The 18,779-nt window shown below is 42.9% G+C and overlaps 1 protein-coding gene across 3 annotated transcripts; it reads left to right on the top strand.

Moving 5' to 3' along the window:
- LYSMD2 (LysM domain containing 2) lies at positions 968-14,612 on the top strand. Of its 3 annotated transcripts, none has more exons than XM_018054199.1 (3): positions 968-1,507; positions 12,031-12,359; positions 13,607-14,612. In XM_018054199.1, the coding sequence occupies exons 1-3, from the start codon at positions 1,232-1,234 to the stop codon at positions 13,647-13,649; spliced, it is 648 nt and encodes a 215-aa protein (XP_017909688.1). In that variant the 5' UTR covers positions 968-1,231; the 3' UTR covers positions 13,650-14,612. The 3 variants fall into 3 exon arrangements, with proteins under 3 accessions (XP_017909688.1, XP_017909689.1, XP_005685827.2); XM_018054200.1 differs by having other exon boundaries at positions 1,384-1,494; XM_005685770.3 differs by lacking the exon at positions 968-1,507 and adding an exon at positions 1,933-2,027.

Below are 18,779 nucleotides of genomic sequence, written 5' to 3'. Positions count from 1 at the left end.
AGGATGACTTGTGGATGGGGTATGGCCGGAGCGTGAACAATAAAAATGGAAAAAAGGAGTTGAGTGCCAGTGTGAGTTATATACTGTTGTCGGTAGGAAACTACTGAAGAATTTTTGAGTGGGATGGTGATTCGGGGACCACTTGTTCCTCTCCATCTCTTATCCTGTCTCCTGATCTCTAGTTCCTTTGTCTCTGTCCAGCACAGCCACATATCGAAACTTCAGCCAATGAATCAAATCTCCAGTCTCCTAATCTGCCCATAGGGTACCTCCTCTTGAAGAGCTGTCCAGAGTACAACAGAATCCCGAGTGCTAGATTCTAATAAACGTCCACCCACTCTGTAGAATACCATCAGAAGGCAGAAAGTTGAGGAGAGGGTGTTCAGATAAAGAATACAGATAAGAAGCCATTGGTGAAGTTAATGATAAAACTTTGGGGAGTAAGATTTCAGGGTATTAAGGAGGAAAATGGTAAGAAAAAACTGGGGACAGGTAGTAAATTCTAAGTAGTGTGCCAAGAGAATGGACTGAGCTAGGCACACTTGCAAAGCAGCGCAAGACTAAAATTGGCACTGGTGTGCAATGAAGAGTGAAACCAAAGCGAGTGAAGGGTTTAGAGGTCACACCAGGCCTTAGAAGCACTATCCTCCCCGGAGCGTTGAGGGCGCCGGACCCTGAAAGGCTGAGACGGGCCTGGAGAAATTATTTATGTTTAATGCTCTTAATTTTTCTGTGAGGTCCTGTGGTAATGGGGGGGCTGGGAGAAGTTGAAGATATAAGAAAGCTGAAGCCTGCTGTGGAATCAATAAAGGAGCAGAGCAAAGCTTTGGTGTTTTGCTTTGGGCAGAGTGGGGCTCTGTCGGCCCGGCGCGGGATTCCACCCCGGGACCGAGGGCGTCCATGGGGCCCCAGTGGCTACACTGCCAGGAGCCTTAGCGCTCTCCGCCTGTCGCACCGCGGGGCCAGCCGGGTGGGCAGGGTGGAGCCGAGCGGTCCGCGGGGCAGCAGCTGGAGCTCGTTTCGCTCTCCCTCCTGCAGGCGCGCCTGGAAAGGCGGACGCGGAGGAGCGGGCGGCCGCCATGGCGGGCCCGCATCTTCCCACCGGGGCCTCCAGCCCGCCGCCCCAGCGGAACGGCCCTCCGCAGCCCCTGTGAGGAGGAAGAGGGGGTGGCGGCGGACGAGGCGCCGCCCCTTTGGCGAGCTTCCCGACCCGGCGGCCTCCGCAGGACCCATGGCGGATTCCTCGCCCGCTCCGTCCCTGCGGGCAGGTGGCCCCCGTGCGCCCCGGCCCTCGGCCCCCTCGCCGCCGCCGCCGCACTCGCGTTCGGGCTCCGAGGCTGAGGAGGCCGAGCAGTCGCTGAGCCTGGCACGCACCAAGACCCGCTCGTACGGTAGCACGGCCAGCGTGCGGGCGCCGCTGGGCGCCGGCGTCATCGAGCGCCATGTGGAGCACCGGGTCCGCGCCGGCGACACGCTGCAGGGCATCGCGCTCAAGTACGGAGTCTCGGTGAGCAGGGCTGGCGGCCGCGGGCGGGGGCGCAGCGGCTCGGGGCGGGGCGCGCGAGGAGCCGGGCATCGAGGAGCAGCCCGCGGCCCCCGGCGGCTCGGCCTCGAGCCGCTCGCCCAGCGCGCGCTGCAGGGACAGCGACGGAAGGCTCTCCCGGGTGGGCGCATCGAGTTCCCGATGCCCTGCCCACACTCGGATAGGATCCGCCGCGTGAGGCAGGCCAAAGAGGACCAGGGCATCGGCACCACCCGGACCCAGATTCGCCCGATTTTCATTCCGGGTCATACTGCTATGTAATATTTCCTGAATGCCGAACTAATGTGTGGATTTGGGCAGAGAATTTTGTTTTCTGGGTAAACAAGCACTATGATGAGTCAGGAAGGGTACAGTTGTTCCCGCCGGATGGTTCTAGTTCTATTGATTATGCTTCTTTATTTAGAAGTGAAATTACACTCCTGGGCTCACTGGCAACTGTGAATGTGACACCTGTCGCTAAGCAGCGGCCAAGAATGTGGTCCAGGTGAGCTGGAGAGCTGTGTTTATTATAAATTTATAAGTGCGGGTGTGCCTGTGCCTTGGGCCTATTGCATTACACCTCTGGGAAGAACATGGAAACCTGAGGGAGCATATTTTTCATTAAAATTACTTATAATTAACTCTGAATTATGTGGTAGCTTTTTTACATATGAGTTCTATATCAGTTTTCAATGTTCTTCCCTGAAGCACCCTAGACAGCAATAGCAAGAAAGGTGATCTTGTCTTTATCTTTCTCTGCAAGTGAAACTCTTTCTGGCTCTTCACCAGTGACAAGAGACTGAGTCATCTCCTTTGCACACCCAAGCTGGTGTGTGTTTACCTGGCAGGTCCTACTGTCATTTAAACAGTTTGAGAGCAGGGATCTTGCTGTGAAGACATGAACTGAGGATTTCATGCCATGGTTTGTCCTATTCCGTCCGCTTGGGAGTTTCTAAATGTGAACATAGAACTTCAGTCCTTATATTTGCATTCATGGGGACTGGTTTGAGTCAAAGCCAGAAGAAGCAGTTAGGAAGTTATCGGTGGCTACACCTTCTGTTGAGTGCCTGCTGTGTGCCAGGCATTGCATTTGTCCTGGACCATCTTGTTCTCACTCAGTTTGATTTTCCCACTAAGGCCTGGAGATAGGTGTAATTAATCTCCTTTTTACAGATGAGAGGTAAAGATATTTTCCAGTATTCCATTCCAATATTCCAATGCTTATTCATTGAGGTTAGCTTGAATTAGCACAGTGATAAAGCATTTGCTTTGCTCTAGGTATTACTTTTGATTTCCATCCTTATTTTTATCCTAGTCGTATCAAGTCTTTCTCATTTTGATTCCTCCAGAAGGACGGTCTTTTCTCTGTGGTTTCTGTGCATCTTTTCTATTCAGTACTAGGCCAGGCTCACTGTACCTAGGAATCCATGATATCCAGAGAGTGTCATTTCCCTGGCCCCTACCCACAGCAGTCTCTCTGGTCCTCATTGCCCTCCATGATTCCATTTGGGTTTCTCAGAGCTCCTGAACATCTGTTCACTGCAGTTCTCCACCTTTGATCAAATGCTATCTAATCCCTATTTTCGCTGATGTAGATCCTGTTCTTGATAACTTTATTATCCCTTCTCATTAAAGTGTAAGTCAGATTTTTCATTACCTTATAAAGACTTAATTTTATGATGTTAAGCTCAAATATAGTGAATTGGGAACTATAATCTGTAACCACAATCTATTTTAGTGTTTCTCAACTGCACCCCTATAGACTAGGGACTGGATAATTCTTTGTCTCAGGGAACTGTTCTGTGCATTGTAGGATGTTTAGCAGCATCTCTGTTCTCTGCCCAGTAAATGCCACTAGCACTGCCCCCCACTCCCATCTAGAAATTCATCCACATATTCCCTGAGAAACCCTCCCTCTTGGTTGAGTGCCAATGGTTCTCATTTACTTTGGAGTTTGAACTCCAGTTGATGAAATTTTTAGAGACTCTTCCCACTGTTTATACAGAACTAGTAAAAGTGCAGATGCTCACCATAACAGTGAAGTGATATTATTGAAGTTATTAACTACAGATGTTAATTGGATTTACTCATTAAAAATTGGTTTTATGTGGAAGTTAAAAAGGCAGAAAGGTTTTTCGTTCCTCAATTAAACAGAAAGAAGTTGAGTTAGTTAAGTTTCTTATATTGATTGCCAAGATCACCCACATCATATTTAAATTAAATTGCTTAAAGGAGTAGGTGATGAGAAATTGGAGATTTCGAGCTTACCTCCAACCTACTGGATCCGAATATCCAGTAAAGGAGCCCAGGAATGTTCCTGTTTTATAAGCATGGCCCCTTTTCTCATTCAAAATGCACTGTCCCTTCTTGGGATCTTTGAACTTGCTGTTCCATCCATCTGTGGGGAGCACTTTCCCTGATAGCTGTGTGCAGGGCCATGTCATAGCTGGGGGAGCTGTGCAATCACATAAACCCCACGCTTAGAGGAATCCTGCAGTTAATGCTCTGCTGTTGCTGCCTGTAAATGTTTAATAATTTGTTAACAGTGGCCCCACATTTTCCCTTTCCTTGTGCGTGCGTGTGCAATCACTTCAGTCGTGTCAGACTCTTCGTGACTCTGTGGACTGTGGTCTGCTAGACTCCTCAGTCCATGGGATTCTCCAGGCAAGAATACTGGCATGCCATTTCCTTCTCCAGGGGATCTTCCCAATGCAGGAATCGAACCCATGTTTCCTGCATTGCAGGGGAATTCTTTACCAGCTAAGCCACCTTGGGACCTGCAGATCATGTGGCTGATACTGGCTTTGTGACCTGCTTTCCCACTGCCTTCAAGTCTTTGTTTAAATATCTCCTCCTTGAGGCCTTCCAGACCACTCCATGTCAAATTGCAACCTTCCTTCACCCCAGTGCCCTTCCTCTCTTTCCTGTTTCGCTTTCTCAACAGTGTTTATCATTCATCAGATTTTTCTTTTTTTTTTTTTCCCTCCAGCTTCTACCTTTCTGGTGATACACTAGTGAATAACTAAAAGTTCTTATCCTCATGGAGCTTATATTTTAGGCAGTGGAGACAGTAAGTAAACAAAGTATATTATATGTCAGATACTGACAAGCAAAATGAAAAAAAAAATTAAGCAGGGAAAGGAGATTAGGCTGGTGGCTGTGGCTGCAATTTTAAATGGTGTGGCCATGGAAGACCTCAGTGAGGGAAACTGAAAGTACTGGGGATGAACTGAGAAGCTATTAAATATAGTTCAGATCTCAGACAGACTTGCTGGGGCTGGAATTTCCCGGGCTGTGCTTATCTCCACTGAGACATTAAGTCCCTTCCCCTAACCCAGTATTCTATATTTTGCTACAGCTTTCTCGGTGATGCCAGTTCCTTTCACGGGGGGCAAGCCTGTGGAGGGAACTGACCAATCGGGCAGCTGCTGGGAACTTTTTGTTTAGAAGCCCTGTGTGTAACTAGAAAGTGAGTGAGAGGCAGCAAGGGAAGCTATTATTTGCACACACTTTGTCTTTTTTGTTTACCCCCTCACAGCTTCCCTGACCTCTACCCTCTCCAGACAGTTGTGCCAACCCCCATCTCTGTGTCCAGTCACTTCCTGTCCAGATTTTTTCCTAGGGTCTTCTCTTTGCCTTCCAATGAGCTGTTGAGCCCACTTGCTTTTTCACACTTCTCCTATCAGAAGTCACCTTGCTGAGAAAAGGTGAAATGATTTTCATTTTAGGGGGAACAAGAGTGGTTAGTTAGAAATGTAAGTGTATGTAAATCTTTTATGTTTAGAACTTTAGCCCCTTCTGCTGTTACTGGAAACTGTTGACTTTGCTGGTCAAAGGGGAGAGAACCATAAATAAATAGTATTGCCTGTTGTAAGAGGTATGGTACTAAGGTAGCCCTTAGTAGCTTTAGAGTTTAATAGATTCTCATGCCTTCTTTATTTAAAAGCAACTTTATCAAAGTATAATTTATATGCTGTAGAATTCACCCATCCTAAGTGCATAATTCAAGGATTTTTCAAGAGTTGTGCAGCTGATCTTGGGTGGCCTCAGGCTGCAGTGGCTTGGGTGGGGCTTAGGTTCCCAGTCAGAGATTGAGGCCGGGTCACAGCAGTGAAGGCACCAGATCTTAGCTACTAGACCAGTGGTCAGTGACAAGGGCCCTGACCCTTCGGCTTTGCAGAAAAGAATTTCCACGAAGACAGAAAGTACTGAGGCAAGTAAAGTATTTACTAGGAGGGAAAAAAGAGTACAGTGTGTGTGGATAGACACATGGGCAGATTCAGAGGGAGTGTCCCTGAGTTGTGCCCTCGTGACAGTTTGAATTATTTTGGGGGGCCTTTTCTCCAGTTTTCCTTTAGCCAATCATTTTTATCTGCCTGGTTCACAGTCCATATTTGGTGTATCTCAGGATCCACCCACGTGTGTGCACACATCTGTTAGCTAGGATGGATTCTACCTAAAAGGCGTCTGGGAAGAGCAGCCCTTGACAGAATTCTCCTCTGGCCTCCAAGGAGCCTTTCTGTGCATGTATGGTCAGGGAAGTCGCCTGACTTCGAGAAATATGTGGTCTGAGCAGGGCCCAGCCTCCTCCTCTTAATTGTCCTGCTATTCTTGTCTTGAGTTTCCATCAGTAGAGAATGAATCTCCAATTGCTTTACTCTGGGGGGCCCATCTGCCTCTGGCCTTCCAGCCATCACCACAGTCCAATTTTAGAACATTTCCATCACCTTGCAAGGATCCCTTACTCTCTGTTCCTTTCCGTCATCCCAGATAACCATGAGTCTGCTTTCTAATCTCTAGGTTTGCCTTTTCTGGACATTTCATAAGTGGGATCTCATATATTCTTCTGAGATAACATGGAGAAGAAAAAAATTCTTTTCCTTATTAGCACATGGCAAAGGAGAAGTCTGATCATCACCAACCCTTAGAATTTAATAGGAGACAGCCAGGTGAGGAGGTTGAATCCAGCACTCACTAGGAAATGATCTTGAGAGAATCCTTTAACATTTAAGTCTTGTTTTCCTATAATGATAATAATAATCAAATGAGAGTTGAGTGTATATGAAAATATTCCATAAATGATACAGTGCTGTGTTACATGTTTATTATGTATCCTGAAATGTTTTGGGAAGGTTTTTTTTTTTTTTCTTTTAAATGAATGGAGAGGAAGAAAAAGAAACTTTGAATATTGCCTCTCCAGTTAGGTAGATGGCCTGATGAAGCTGACCTAAAATAGCCTTTGGGGAGAGTTCTTGTTCAGGCCTAACAGCAGCTATTGAGATCACTTTTCGGGAGACATTTTGTGAATTCACCTTTGCACCGTGTATTTACAGGGGGGTCATTTTAAACAAGTTGTTAATGGATGTGTTCCATCTGATTTCACCACAGTGGTCCTTGGGGCTGTCCTGTCAGCTCTTACTCGATTATTTCATAATCTGTTTCTTAGTGAGCAGATGGTAAATTTCACTGAGTCACGCTACTCAGTCCTGATTAGGAAAGACTTTTAAAATGAAAACATTTGGCTGCTGTATCTCCCCCTCCTAGTCATCTGCCCTCAGGAAACAAAGGGTTGTTCTGCATTACTCTGAAAAGGTCACACTTTCTATTTTCGGCACTCGTTGGATAGTTGGAAATACTGAAGGAGGGCAGGTGGGTAAGGTGTAGAGTGTTTTAGCTCTTCCTTGGATTGGATCGTGACTTTTCTTAGTTTTATGTGAGGTGAAATTCCAAGAACCTTAGACCCATCTAAGTTCAGATGAAAGTGTAAAACATTCCAAAGCAAATTAAAATATTTCACTGTTTGGGATTATTTATATCCCTTGTCTATGCTACAGTTTCTTCTATAACTGGGCTTCCTGTTTCAACTAACGCCTCTTTCTTACCAATCCATTTTCCATAAAGTGGGATGATCTTCAAATCATTCCACTCACTTCCTCCACACACCCTCCAATGGCTTCCCATTACATTTAAAACAAAATCCAAATTTTATTTATTATATGAGTGACCTACAGCTTGCTCTTTGCTCTCTACATTTCAGCCATGAAATTTCAGCTGGGGCCTTGTAACTACTCTCTCTGGCAAGAATCCTTTTTTGTTTCCCCTGACTTTTTGCATGGCTGGTTTCATTCCTTAACTTTATTATTGGTTACAGAGTTTGGAGCCTATACTTGTAAAAAAAGAACAAGTTAAGATCAAATTAAGTAGCTTTTAAAAAGAAAAAATCTTAATGCTGTTACGTCGGGGCAGTGACAACATGTTATTCATCTGGGATTGTTTATATGAAATTTTCTTCATATATTTTTACTTTGTGGGAGAATTATTTTTTATTGAGAGAAAATTCCTACCTCCTTTTCATTTGCTGAATACATGTTAGGATCTGCCCTTACTTGTTGCTTTCTCACTTTTAACCAAATTTAATGATAGTTGCTAGCATTTTTAAGTGCTTCTGTGTGCCATGCATTGTTGTAAATGTTTTACATGAATTAACCCATTTAATTGTCATAATAATCATATTATATAGAAAGTACTATTATTTTCCTTAATTTACAGAAAAGAAAACAAACATAGGGAATGATTATAAAATGGTAAAGCCAGAGCCCTTGTTTCTGCTTGCACCCTTATATTAACCTCATTTACCTGTTTTCACCTTCAGTTTCAAATCTGCCCGTCCTTAGATTGGTTCCCACCTTGATGCCAACTGTGGATATTGCTGATGTTCTTAATGCTGGCATCTGTGTGTCATCCTAGAATCTAGCTCATCAGACTCAGCATATAACTTGAATACTTGCTGGCAATGCTGAAATGGAGGTGAAGCAGTCTCTGACCTGGAGAAGCTCATAGACTTGTTAGAAGAGGCAGTTCTATTGTTACATCAATGGTACAGTGGCATGCATGAGAGCTGGGGCCCCGCCCTCACTCCCTGGGGACTCCCTGGCTTTACCCAGCTGTGGACTCAGTCCCTTGTCTTGTGCTTCCTGTCATCGGCCCCTTGCAAGAAAGGCTGTGATGGCCTTTCTTGCTCTAAGTGATAGATATATCAGGGTCCCCAAAGACTACAGCTAGCGCACTCCAGGGCTTCCCTGGTGGCTCAGAGGTTAAAGCGTCTGCCTGCAATGCGGGAGACCTGGGTTCGATCCCTGGGTCAGGAAGATCCCCTGGAGAAGGAAATGGCAACCCACTCCAGTATTCTTGCCTGGAGAATCCCATGGACGGAGGAGCCTGGTGAGCTACAGTCCATGGGGTTGCAAAGAGTCGGACACAACTGAGCAACTTAGCTTTCTTAGCGCACTCCAAGGGTGTGGCCCTTGAGGGTTTAATGCAGAGACATTTGTAGAAGTGGGAATAGGATTAAGGGATGGTGAAGACGAGCAACAGCAGGGAGACACTACTCCCAGGCCTGAGGGCCGGGGGAAGGAGTGTGGTACCCGAAACTGAGGAGAGTGGGAGGAGTGGACAACGGGGCTCCAGGCAGGAACTCTGCCACAGAGGGATGCAGGCACCAGAGCCATGGTGTGGCCATGCTGCCGGTGGCCTTCTTTTGGAACACCGACTGGAATTTCAAGAACAAGGGGCCTTGGGAAGTGCAGTTCTGATGAGGTCAGCCTGCTGGGGTCAGAACAGGCTCAAGAAGACTAGGGTATGGATTGGAAGCTGAGGGTGAGTTTAAAGGGGGAAAAACCAACACAATAGGTAACTTACTACTGCTTTCTGGTTACTTCTCTGGGTTCATCTTTTAGGCCTATTTCTCTGCACACGTGCGTGCATGGTTAGTCATGTCCAACTTTTTGTGGCCCCATGGACTGTAACCCACCAGGCTCCTCTGCCTATGGAATTCTCTAGGCAAGGACATGGGAGTGGGTTGCCATTTCCTCCTCCAATTTCTCTGACCTATGTTAATTATTAATCCATCCATCCTAAGCACTTAGTGTATATATCTTTGCTCGACCTGGGAAGCTGTAGAAATAACAGGTCTAGTCCTGAGGGAATTCACAGTTTATGGTTGATGTTCCCAGCCCATCCTCAACAACCAGATCCTGGTGTTCCCAGCTGTTTCTGTCTTCTATCATTATTTCCAGGTCACAGTGACTATTAGCAATTGTAGGCCTCTGCCAATAAGGATTTCAAAGGGTGCTGTATCAATGAGAGTTCTTGCATTTATAAGTGACAGAAAACTCAAATTGAACTAAGCAAAAAAAAAAAAACACCAAAACAAAATACCCCAAAATGTGGCATTTACTGGCTTATTACTGGAACTGAAGGGCATGAGGGTATTTGGGCTTCAGGCTTTGGTTCAGTGCTCGATCTCCTCCAAGGTGACCTTGTAGTTAAGTTCCTTGTGGTAAAAGGATGGCCGCCAGCAGCTCCAGACCCATCTCTTTCCCGAAGGGAAAATAGAAGTCCTTCACCTCCAAACCCAGCAGAAGTCTCCTTGCATCTCTGAATTGTTCTGAGGTGGGACTGTGACCTGTCAGGACAGCTTGGGCAGCATGATGCTTCGGAGGGCAGGAATGAGTCATGTGTTTACCCTGGAGCCAGGAGAGGGCTCAGTGTCCTCGGAAGCCCTTGTACTAAGAGAGATGGAGGACGTGGTGAAAACAAGAGGTCCTAAAGGCAGACTAGGATATACCTGAACCTGCTCTGGACACATTTTCAAGTTCTTTAAGTGCCTCAAATCTAAGCCTAAACTAGACCAGAGACACTTAATGATTCTGAGATTTTAATTTTGTCTCTAAAATGTATCTGCATATGTTCTTTCTCACCCTTGCCTTCTCTCCTTTAACTAGAAACTAGAACATAAACAACCATCCTACACAAATAATAAAAGATAGCATTGAATGTGCTATTTTGTGGATTCAGCTTATAGTTAGAAAGCAGAAAGAACAGGGTGTATTTTATTTGACTTATTTTTTCAGGCTCTTTGAAGTAGAAATCTAATTTTTTCACTCAATCGGTTTGGCATTAAAGGATCCTAGAATTGGGTTCCATTAGTCATGTACTTTAATCTTGGTGTTGTATGGCCTTCAGAGTCAGACAGAAATTCTGGCTTATACAGAACCATGTACACTTGGTCAGATCGGTCATCTCCCGTGCCTTAATTTCTTCATAGGAAAATGGAAAGTAAGTACCATTTACTGCCAAATTGTCTCTCCCTTTCACATCTATGCTTCACATCTGTGTCTCTATCCTGTATGCATATTTACGTATAAACTCCCATTTAATCCCTCCAACTACCCTGTGAAGGGTAGATGATACCTGTTTTATACGTAAGGAAATAGGCATAACGAGAGAAGAAACAAATTTATGTTCAGTGTGTGTTGGTAAAGCTGGATTTGAAACCAGATGTATCGCATCCCCAAGCCTGTGTGCTTAGCTGTTATTCCAAGCTGTCTTGTTGACATATCTCACAAGATCGGATGGTGTCGTGCATGCAAAGAGCCTACTAGCATGGTGCAAGTCCCCAGGCTAGGTGGCTGGAGAAGTCTGCAGAGGCATGATAGTGTGGTGTGATGAACCTAAGCAGGTGCTTGCCTGACAGTTCTGCACCAGCACAACCAAGGATGCTGTCTGCACTTACCTGCATTTGGGGACCTAGGCATGCCACTTCAATCCCTTGAGTCTCCCTTTCCCCATTTGTAAAAGAGGAGATGATAATATTGCAGAACTGTTAGGAAGATTAAATGAGGTAACATATACAAATTCCATTTCCCCTTTCATCCCTACCTTACATCTCCATTTCTTTGGTTTGGAGGAATTCACAGGCTGTGAAAGAGTTTGAAGTTTGGAAACCTGTGTAAAATTCTGGCTTCTGCATCTCCCCACTGCATGCTGATTCCATGGCATATAATCTCCTTATTTTGTTTCTTTTATTTGTAAAGTGGATTTTCAAGTACCTAATCCATAAGGTAGAGAAAATAAGATACTCCATGTAAAGAGCTCCCTACCTCTTTCCTTACCTGTCCCACTTCTACCCATTCTTCAAGCCCCCATCTAAAGTCAAAAGAGTCAAAATCGGAACCCCACCTTTTCCGTGAGGCCTAATGACTGCAGTCCCAGCCTATACCATTCTTCCTAATTTTTGTACTTTCTTCCTTTACCACCTTCTGTGTCCATTAAATTTACCATCTCGAGATGGGAAGCACTCCATAAAGAAGATCACTGCACTGGGAAGTTTGTTTAAATCAGATAATAGAAATGTTAAAATATGAATGAAATGTATTAAATAATTGCTAAATATTCTACATTTTTTAACTTCAGGGATTTAAGTTGCTTGGTAAAAGCTGCCTTAGAAGGGAAATAATACAACTGGGGGAAAGTTAGTCTTTCTTCTTATAAAATTATGAAAGAGAATTTTCTGGCATCTCTTAAAATAACTGGGGGTGTCTGGGAATCAAGAATCTCAGATCTAGAGAAAGCATATTTTGCTCATGAATATTTTTAGCTTATGTTGTGTAATAAGCCCTACTTTTGGACTTATTTATATGTAACTGTTTTTTTTTTTAACATTTTAGATGGAACAAATTAAAAGGGCAAATAAACTATTTACCAATGATTGTATATTTCTGAAGAAAACTTTGAACATCCCAGTTATATCAGAGAAGCCGTTGCTGTTTAATGGACTTAACTCAGTAGATTCTCCAGAAAATGAAACTGTTGATAGTTTTTCTCATGAAGAGGAGCTGGTAGGGTCTGGGGAAGACGTCTCTCCTCCCAGCCCTCAAGAATTGGATGTTCAGCCCATGCAGCCTGAGGAAGTATCAGCCAGAGATTTCCTGCAGAGGCTGGACTTGCAGATTAAATTATCAACACAGGCAGCCAAGAAACTGAAAGAAGAGAGCAGGTAAAAATACCCTGGAAAAATGTCAGAGGCTGAGTAAATTACTCTTAAGATGTCCTTGCTTGGTCAACTTGTCTATTTTTGCCTTTAAAACTAGATTTTAATGCTAGAAAGGCATTTTTAATGTATAAATGTAAACAGAGCTAGTGCATTCTATATAAAGCATTGTCTGTTGCAGCACTTTTGTTTGTGGTATTTATAAAAATTTACTTCTTTGCTTTAATAGCATAACTATCCAGCTAAGCAGTTCTGGAGAGTGTCCAAGTAGACCTCTAGTTGATAGCATCAGAGAAAGCAATGTCCTAGAGAATGCTTGTAAAATGCTGTTCTTTATGAAACTTGTCAAGGACATTGTCTATTATTGGTTACCAGATGTTTCCTAAATAAGGTCTTACGTGAACTTTCCCCTTTGTTCTTTAATTTGGTACTAAGGCAAAACTTTCGCTTATAGAATCGATTTCCTTCTTCCTTTATGGTTCCTAGAATGACACAACTTACTGTGTTTTCTTTTCTTGCCCTGGCTACCGGAAAGCTTACAGCCAAAACTGGTCCTCAGTTCAACTAACCATTGCTGATGTTAATGTATTTTGTTGTTGTTTAGTTGCTCAGTCGTGTCCAACTTTTTTGCGACCCCATGGACTGTAGCCTCCCAGGCTCCTCTGTCCATGGATTTCCCAGGCAAAAATACTGGAGTGGGTTGCCGTTTCCTTCTCCAAGCAATCTTCCTGACCCATGGATTGAACCCGAGTCACCTGCTTGGCAGGTGGATTCTTTACCACTGAGCCACCTGGGAAGCCCTTAAAATATTTTATCCCTCTCCTTTCCGTAGTCTTGATTTTTAATTTCTGTTTTACCCATCTTATTTTATATATATATATATATATATATATATATATATATGCCTTTTGTTGTAGGTACGTCAAATCCTTTTGACAAAGACGTAGGCTATTAAAGATACAAACAAATATAAATGTGAGTTTAATTAATTTATAATTTAATATAAATTTATATAGTATAAACAAATACAAATATGTGACAAATACTATTCTTTATTCCAATAACTGAGACAGCAGTAAAATGAGGACAATGAATTATACCTTAGTGTTTGCATTTTGTACAACTTTTAAGGCATGCATGATGTTATAAATTGATATAACTCCTACCCTGGATGTTAAGTTGTACAATGAATATATGTATTTTCTGAGTACAATTTTTCAACACTGATTTATGCTCTGTTTCTTTTTTTTCAGAGATGAAGAAAGTCTCTATACAGCTTCCCTTTATCACAGTTAGATGATCGGGGGCATAATCTAACCTGGTTAAGAGATGGCTGGATCATAAAGAAACCAACAACAGATGATTCAAAAGCATCCTTTTGGATTCTCATAGAAATGGCACCCCACTCCAGTACTCTTTCCTAGAAAATCCCATGGACGGAGGAGTCTGGTGGGCTGTAGTCCGTGGGGTTGCTAAGAGTCGGACACGACTCAGCGACTTCACTTTCAGTTTTCACTTTTCACTTTCATGCATTGGAGAAGGAAATGGCAAGCCACTTCAGTGTTCTTGCCTGGAGAATCCCAGGGACGGGGGAGCCTGGTGGGCTGCTGTCTATGGGGTTGCATAGAGTCGGACACGACAGAAACGACGCAGCAGCAGCAGCAGCAGCAGCAGCATACATCTTTAAATCACAATTAATTAGTTCCAGCTACAGCAGTTGCAATGAAGTCACTAGTTTCCTCAGGCTTTCTATGATTTTCAGTCTTTATTATGGCATGATAGCAAAACTGTGTCTTAATGCTCATCACTTTTGCAGGTGGTGGTAGTTTTTAGGCTAGCTTTTGTAAATACTAGCTGACATAAAGCCTCAAAGACTATTTACATATTCAAGCTGAAACAATGTTTATCTCCTGAGAAATCTTAATTATGTGAAAAACATGGTTGCTGTTTAAGTGATGCTTATTTTGCTATGTGTTTATAACTTAAGTGCTATATATATATATACACATATATTTCGATATGTATGACTATAAAGCAAATTTTGTCTGCTATTTTGTAAAAATAAACTACAGAAGTCTGAATGAGAAAATAAACAATGTTTTCATAATTGTGTATTGAGTTTTTTTCAGCAAATGGGAATATTAGATTTTTAAATTACAGTTTTAAATGGTGACAGCTTCTCTAATGATCTTTATTCTTATAATCACAATTTTGGAAAAGGTTTCAAAAATCTAAAAGCAAATAAATTGCAATTACCAGCAACTTTTGCATCTAAGTAATATCTGACTTGTGTTTCAGATCTAGTGGAAACATGGGATATATCAAAGAAGAAGCAGACAACACCATGACTAGACGCACTGATAAATTCTAGCTTAAATTTCATTGAGAAGTCATATTATAGAATGTTGTACAGTCACTGTTGCTCATTTGAAGGACTAAGGACTTAGCTTGTTAGTCACATAATTTGTCTTTTATATATATATGAGTTACAGCAGGAAACTTTAAGCAATGTATTATTTATAATTAAATATTTTTTATTGGAGTATGATTGCTTTACAGTGTTGCATCAGTTTCTGCTATACAATGAAATAAATCAGTGATATATGTACATATATCCCCTCCCTCTTGGGTCTCCCTCCTACTCACCCCCCCATCTTACCCCTTAGGTCAGTATCACAAAGCACCAAGCTCAGCTCTCTGTGCTACACAGCAGGTTCCCACTCCTTATCTGTCTTACATGTGGTAGTGTACGTATATATGTCAATCCTAATCTCCCAGTTTGCCCCACTCTCCCCTTCACTACTCCCGGGTCCACACACCCATTCTCTATGTCTGTGCCTCTATTCCTGCCCTGCACATATGTTCATCTGTACCATTTTTCTAGATTCCGCATATATGCCTTAATATATGATACTTGTTTTTCTCTTTCTGACTTACTTCACTGTGTATGACAGAACTCTAGGTTCATCCATCTCACTACAGCTGACTCAGCTTTGTTCCTTCATGTGGCTGAGTAATATTCCATACAATTAAATATTTTCTTATTTCAGTGTCTATTCAGGAATCAGGTTAAATAAATCTTTCAGCTTCCACAAAAAGTCCTTGTATTTATTCCTCCTAATCTTCTTTCTTTCTGTGAAGCAGGAAGGACCTTTTTCCCCTTCTCCCTCTTTTCTCTTTCCTCATTTTCTTTTCCATCTGGCTCCTCCAGGTGTTCCGTGAAAATGGAAACAAGTGCCCTCGGGGGTTACTGCAACAGAACGTGCAGTACCAGAATTGCACAGATTCACCCCTTAAGGCTGACCGACAGTGGCTGCCTTAAGGCTGACCGACAGGGTATATTGTCACCCTGCTTATTTAATTTATATTCAGAGTACATCATGAGAAATGCTGGACTGGATGAAGCACAAGCTGGAATCAAGATTGCCAGGAGAATTATCAATAACCTCAGATATGCAGATGACACCACCTTTATGGCAGAATGTGAAGAACTAAAGAGCCTCCTGATGAAAGTGAAAGAGGAGAGTGAAAAAGTTGGCTTAAAGCTCAACATTCAGAAAACGAAGATCATGGCATCTGGTCCCATCACTTCATGTCAATGGATGGGGAAACAGTGGAAACAGTGTCAGACTTTATTTTGAGGGGCTCCAAAATCACTGCAGATGGTGACTGCAGCCATGAAATTAAAAGATGCTTGCTCTTTGGAAGAAAAGCTATGACCAACCTAGATAGCATATTAAAAAGCAGAGATATTACTTTGCCAACAAAGGTCTGTCTAGTCAAAGCTATGGTTTTTCCAGGAGTCATGTGTGGATGTGAGAGTTGGACTATAAAGAAAGCTGAGCGCTGAAGAATTGATGCTTTTGAACTGTGGTGTTGGAGAAGACTCTTGAGGGTCAATTGGACAGCAAGGAGATCCAACCAGTCCATCCTAAAGGAGATCAGTCCTGAATATTCATTGGAAGGACTCATGCTGAAGCTGAAACTCCAACACTTTGGCCACCTGATGTGAAGAACTGACTTATTTGAAAAGCCCCTGATGCTGGGAAAGATTGAAGGCAGGAGGAGAAGGGGATGACAGAGGATGAGATTGTTGGATGGCATCATTGACTCGATGGACATGAGTTTGAGCAAGCTTGGGGAGTTGGTGATGGACAGGGAAGCCTGGCGTGCTGCCATCCAGGGGTCACAGAGTCAGACACGACTAAACGACTGAACTGAACTGAACAGGGGCATAAATGGAAAACAGCTGTTTGCCCTTGTCTTAAATTTCTCGCTTGTTCATAATGTACATAATCCCTTGTGTTTTGGGTTTTGTCCCCTAATTTTTTCTCATGCTTTTTCTCATGATAACTGCTCATTTTTTTCCTCACATTATTATTATTTTTGCTATATGGTTATCTCTTAATCATGCTTTGCTATTTTCTTGTAGCCACTACTACCTGCATTATGGGGAGGGAGTTGAGAAAGCAGAAAAGAAAAAGAAAAAAAAATTAGGAAGGGAAACAGTCATGTATATAAAGAAAGGTTAAGGCCTCTTAAAAAAAAAGTCCAGGAATTATTTTTAATTTAAAGAGTTTTTATGATAATATGAAATTTGAGAGTAATCCAAAAGACGCAAATCCAAAAATACTATCCAGAAGACAAATTGGAAACGAAGGGCACAATCTCAGGAACATTTTTCTGAGTATTTTATTTTTGCCTAAGGTCTCTCTTAGCAATTTCTAGCAAAAACATCTCTTACCTCATCTTCAAGATACTGAAAACTGAATTCACCGAGGCCAGTCAAACTGTGCTGGACCAGAGTCCTTTGGTCACTGCCTTGCACACAGATGGTAAAGCGTCTTCCTGCAATGTGGGAGACCCGGGTTCGATTCCTGGGTCGGGAAGATCCCCTGGAGAAGGAAATGGCAACCCATTCCAGCACTCTTGCCTGGAAAATCCCATGGACAGAGGAGCCTGATAGGCTACAGTCCATGGGGTCATAAAGAGTCGGACACGACTGAGTGACTTCACTTTCACTTTGCACACAGAAGCACTGTGGAGGAGGAACCGAGACAAGAATCTGGGTTCTAATCCCGGCTTTATCATTTCTTGGCCATCAGAGTTTGGGTATGTCCAGTGCCCTTTCTGTGAACCAGTTTCTTCATGTATAAAACAGGACTGACAATCTCCTTCTGTCTTATCAATAGGAGCTAATGAATGTCAGTGTGCTCTGAAAGCTACAATGAACTCCCCTAGTAAAACCTTGTTTTAAAAATACTGCATAGATATTTAGGTAAACTATTAGACAAGTGAATGGAGAAAATGCTTGGGTCACAATCAGTTAATTGTCTCTAATGTAGAAGCAGCATTTTTGGACTACCGGTCATGGTGAAATCGAGTCATTTATCAAAGATGAGTCATTCAGATGATCTGACTCATTGTGCTTTGGCAAGTATAGTTCAGGCGAAGATGTTTTGGTTCCTTCTCACTATTCACCAGTGGGCACTGGCTTTTCTAAAACATGAGTTTTGTTTCTCTGTGTGTTAGGCTGTGGGTTTTGTTTTTGCAACTCTAGAGAAGGTGGGGAGAAGCAGCAGTGGTCTCCTCCCCGTGAAAACACCATTTGTAGCTTCTCTGTATGTCCCCCATTCCTCACCAAAAACTGAATATGAGGTAGGGGCGTTCAAGACAGGTAGCAGAAGCCATCTGAAGTAAGATAGCCGATATACAAAGCATTATGTTATTTTTATGATTTTCAACTGAAATATATAGAAAATATATAATTAATTTATACTGAATAATACATTTTCAAAGCATTCTTTGGTTTGTTAATTCAAAGCATTAACACTTCAGGAGGAAGCATCACTGTGTGTTGTTTCTTGACTGTGTCCGTGGTGCTGGTTGAGGAAGAGGGGTTGCAAGGATCTAACATTCGTTAACCTTGTCCTTCAGGAAAGCTCATCTATAAGCTTTGGTTCACAGGGAAGGGAATGATTTAAAAAAACAAAACTTTTTATTTTATATTGGAATGTAGCTGATTAACAATGTTGGGATAGTTTCAGATGGATAGCAAAGGGGTTAACCCATACATATACATGTGTCCATGGTCCCCCAAAGGAAGGGAATCATTTTTATCTTTATATTTACCCTTTCAAGCTTCCCAGGTGGTGCTTGTGGTAAAGAATCTGCCTACCAATGCAGGAGATGCAAGAGACGTGGTTTCCATCCCTGGGTCAGGAAGATTCCCTGAACGAGGAAATAGCAACCCGCTCCAGTATTCTTGTCTGGAAAGTTCCATGGACAGAGGAGTCTGGCAGGCTACAGTCCATGGGGTTGCAAAGAGTCAAGAACACACATCTATCTACCCAACTCCCTGGTCCTCCTGCTCTCTGTTGAGAAACCTTGGCTTGGATCAAATTCAGTTTGGATAACTTGAGCCTG

This window comes from Capra hircus, chromosome 10 (genome assembly GCF_001704415.2).
Source record: "Capra hircus breed San Clemente chromosome 10, ASM170441v1, whole genome shotgun sequence".
NCBI lineage: Eukaryota > Metazoa > Chordata > Mammalia > Artiodactyla > Bovidae > Capra > Capra hircus.
This window is presented reverse-complemented; position numbering and strand designations above follow the sequence as displayed.

Coding starts and splice junctions, on each gene's coding strand:
- LYSMD2 (XM_018054199.1), top strand. CDS start 1,232: ATGGCGGATTCCTCGCCCGCTCCGTCCCTGCGGGCAGGTGGCCCCCGT. Junction 1,508..12,030: donor CGCTCAAGTACGGAGTCTCG/GTGAGCAGGGCT, acceptor TTAACATTTTAG/ATGGAACAAATTAAAAGGGC. Junction 12,360..13,606: donor AAACTGAAAGAAGAGAGCAG/GTAAAAATACCC, acceptor CTTTTTTTTCAG/AGATGAAGAAAGTCTCTATA.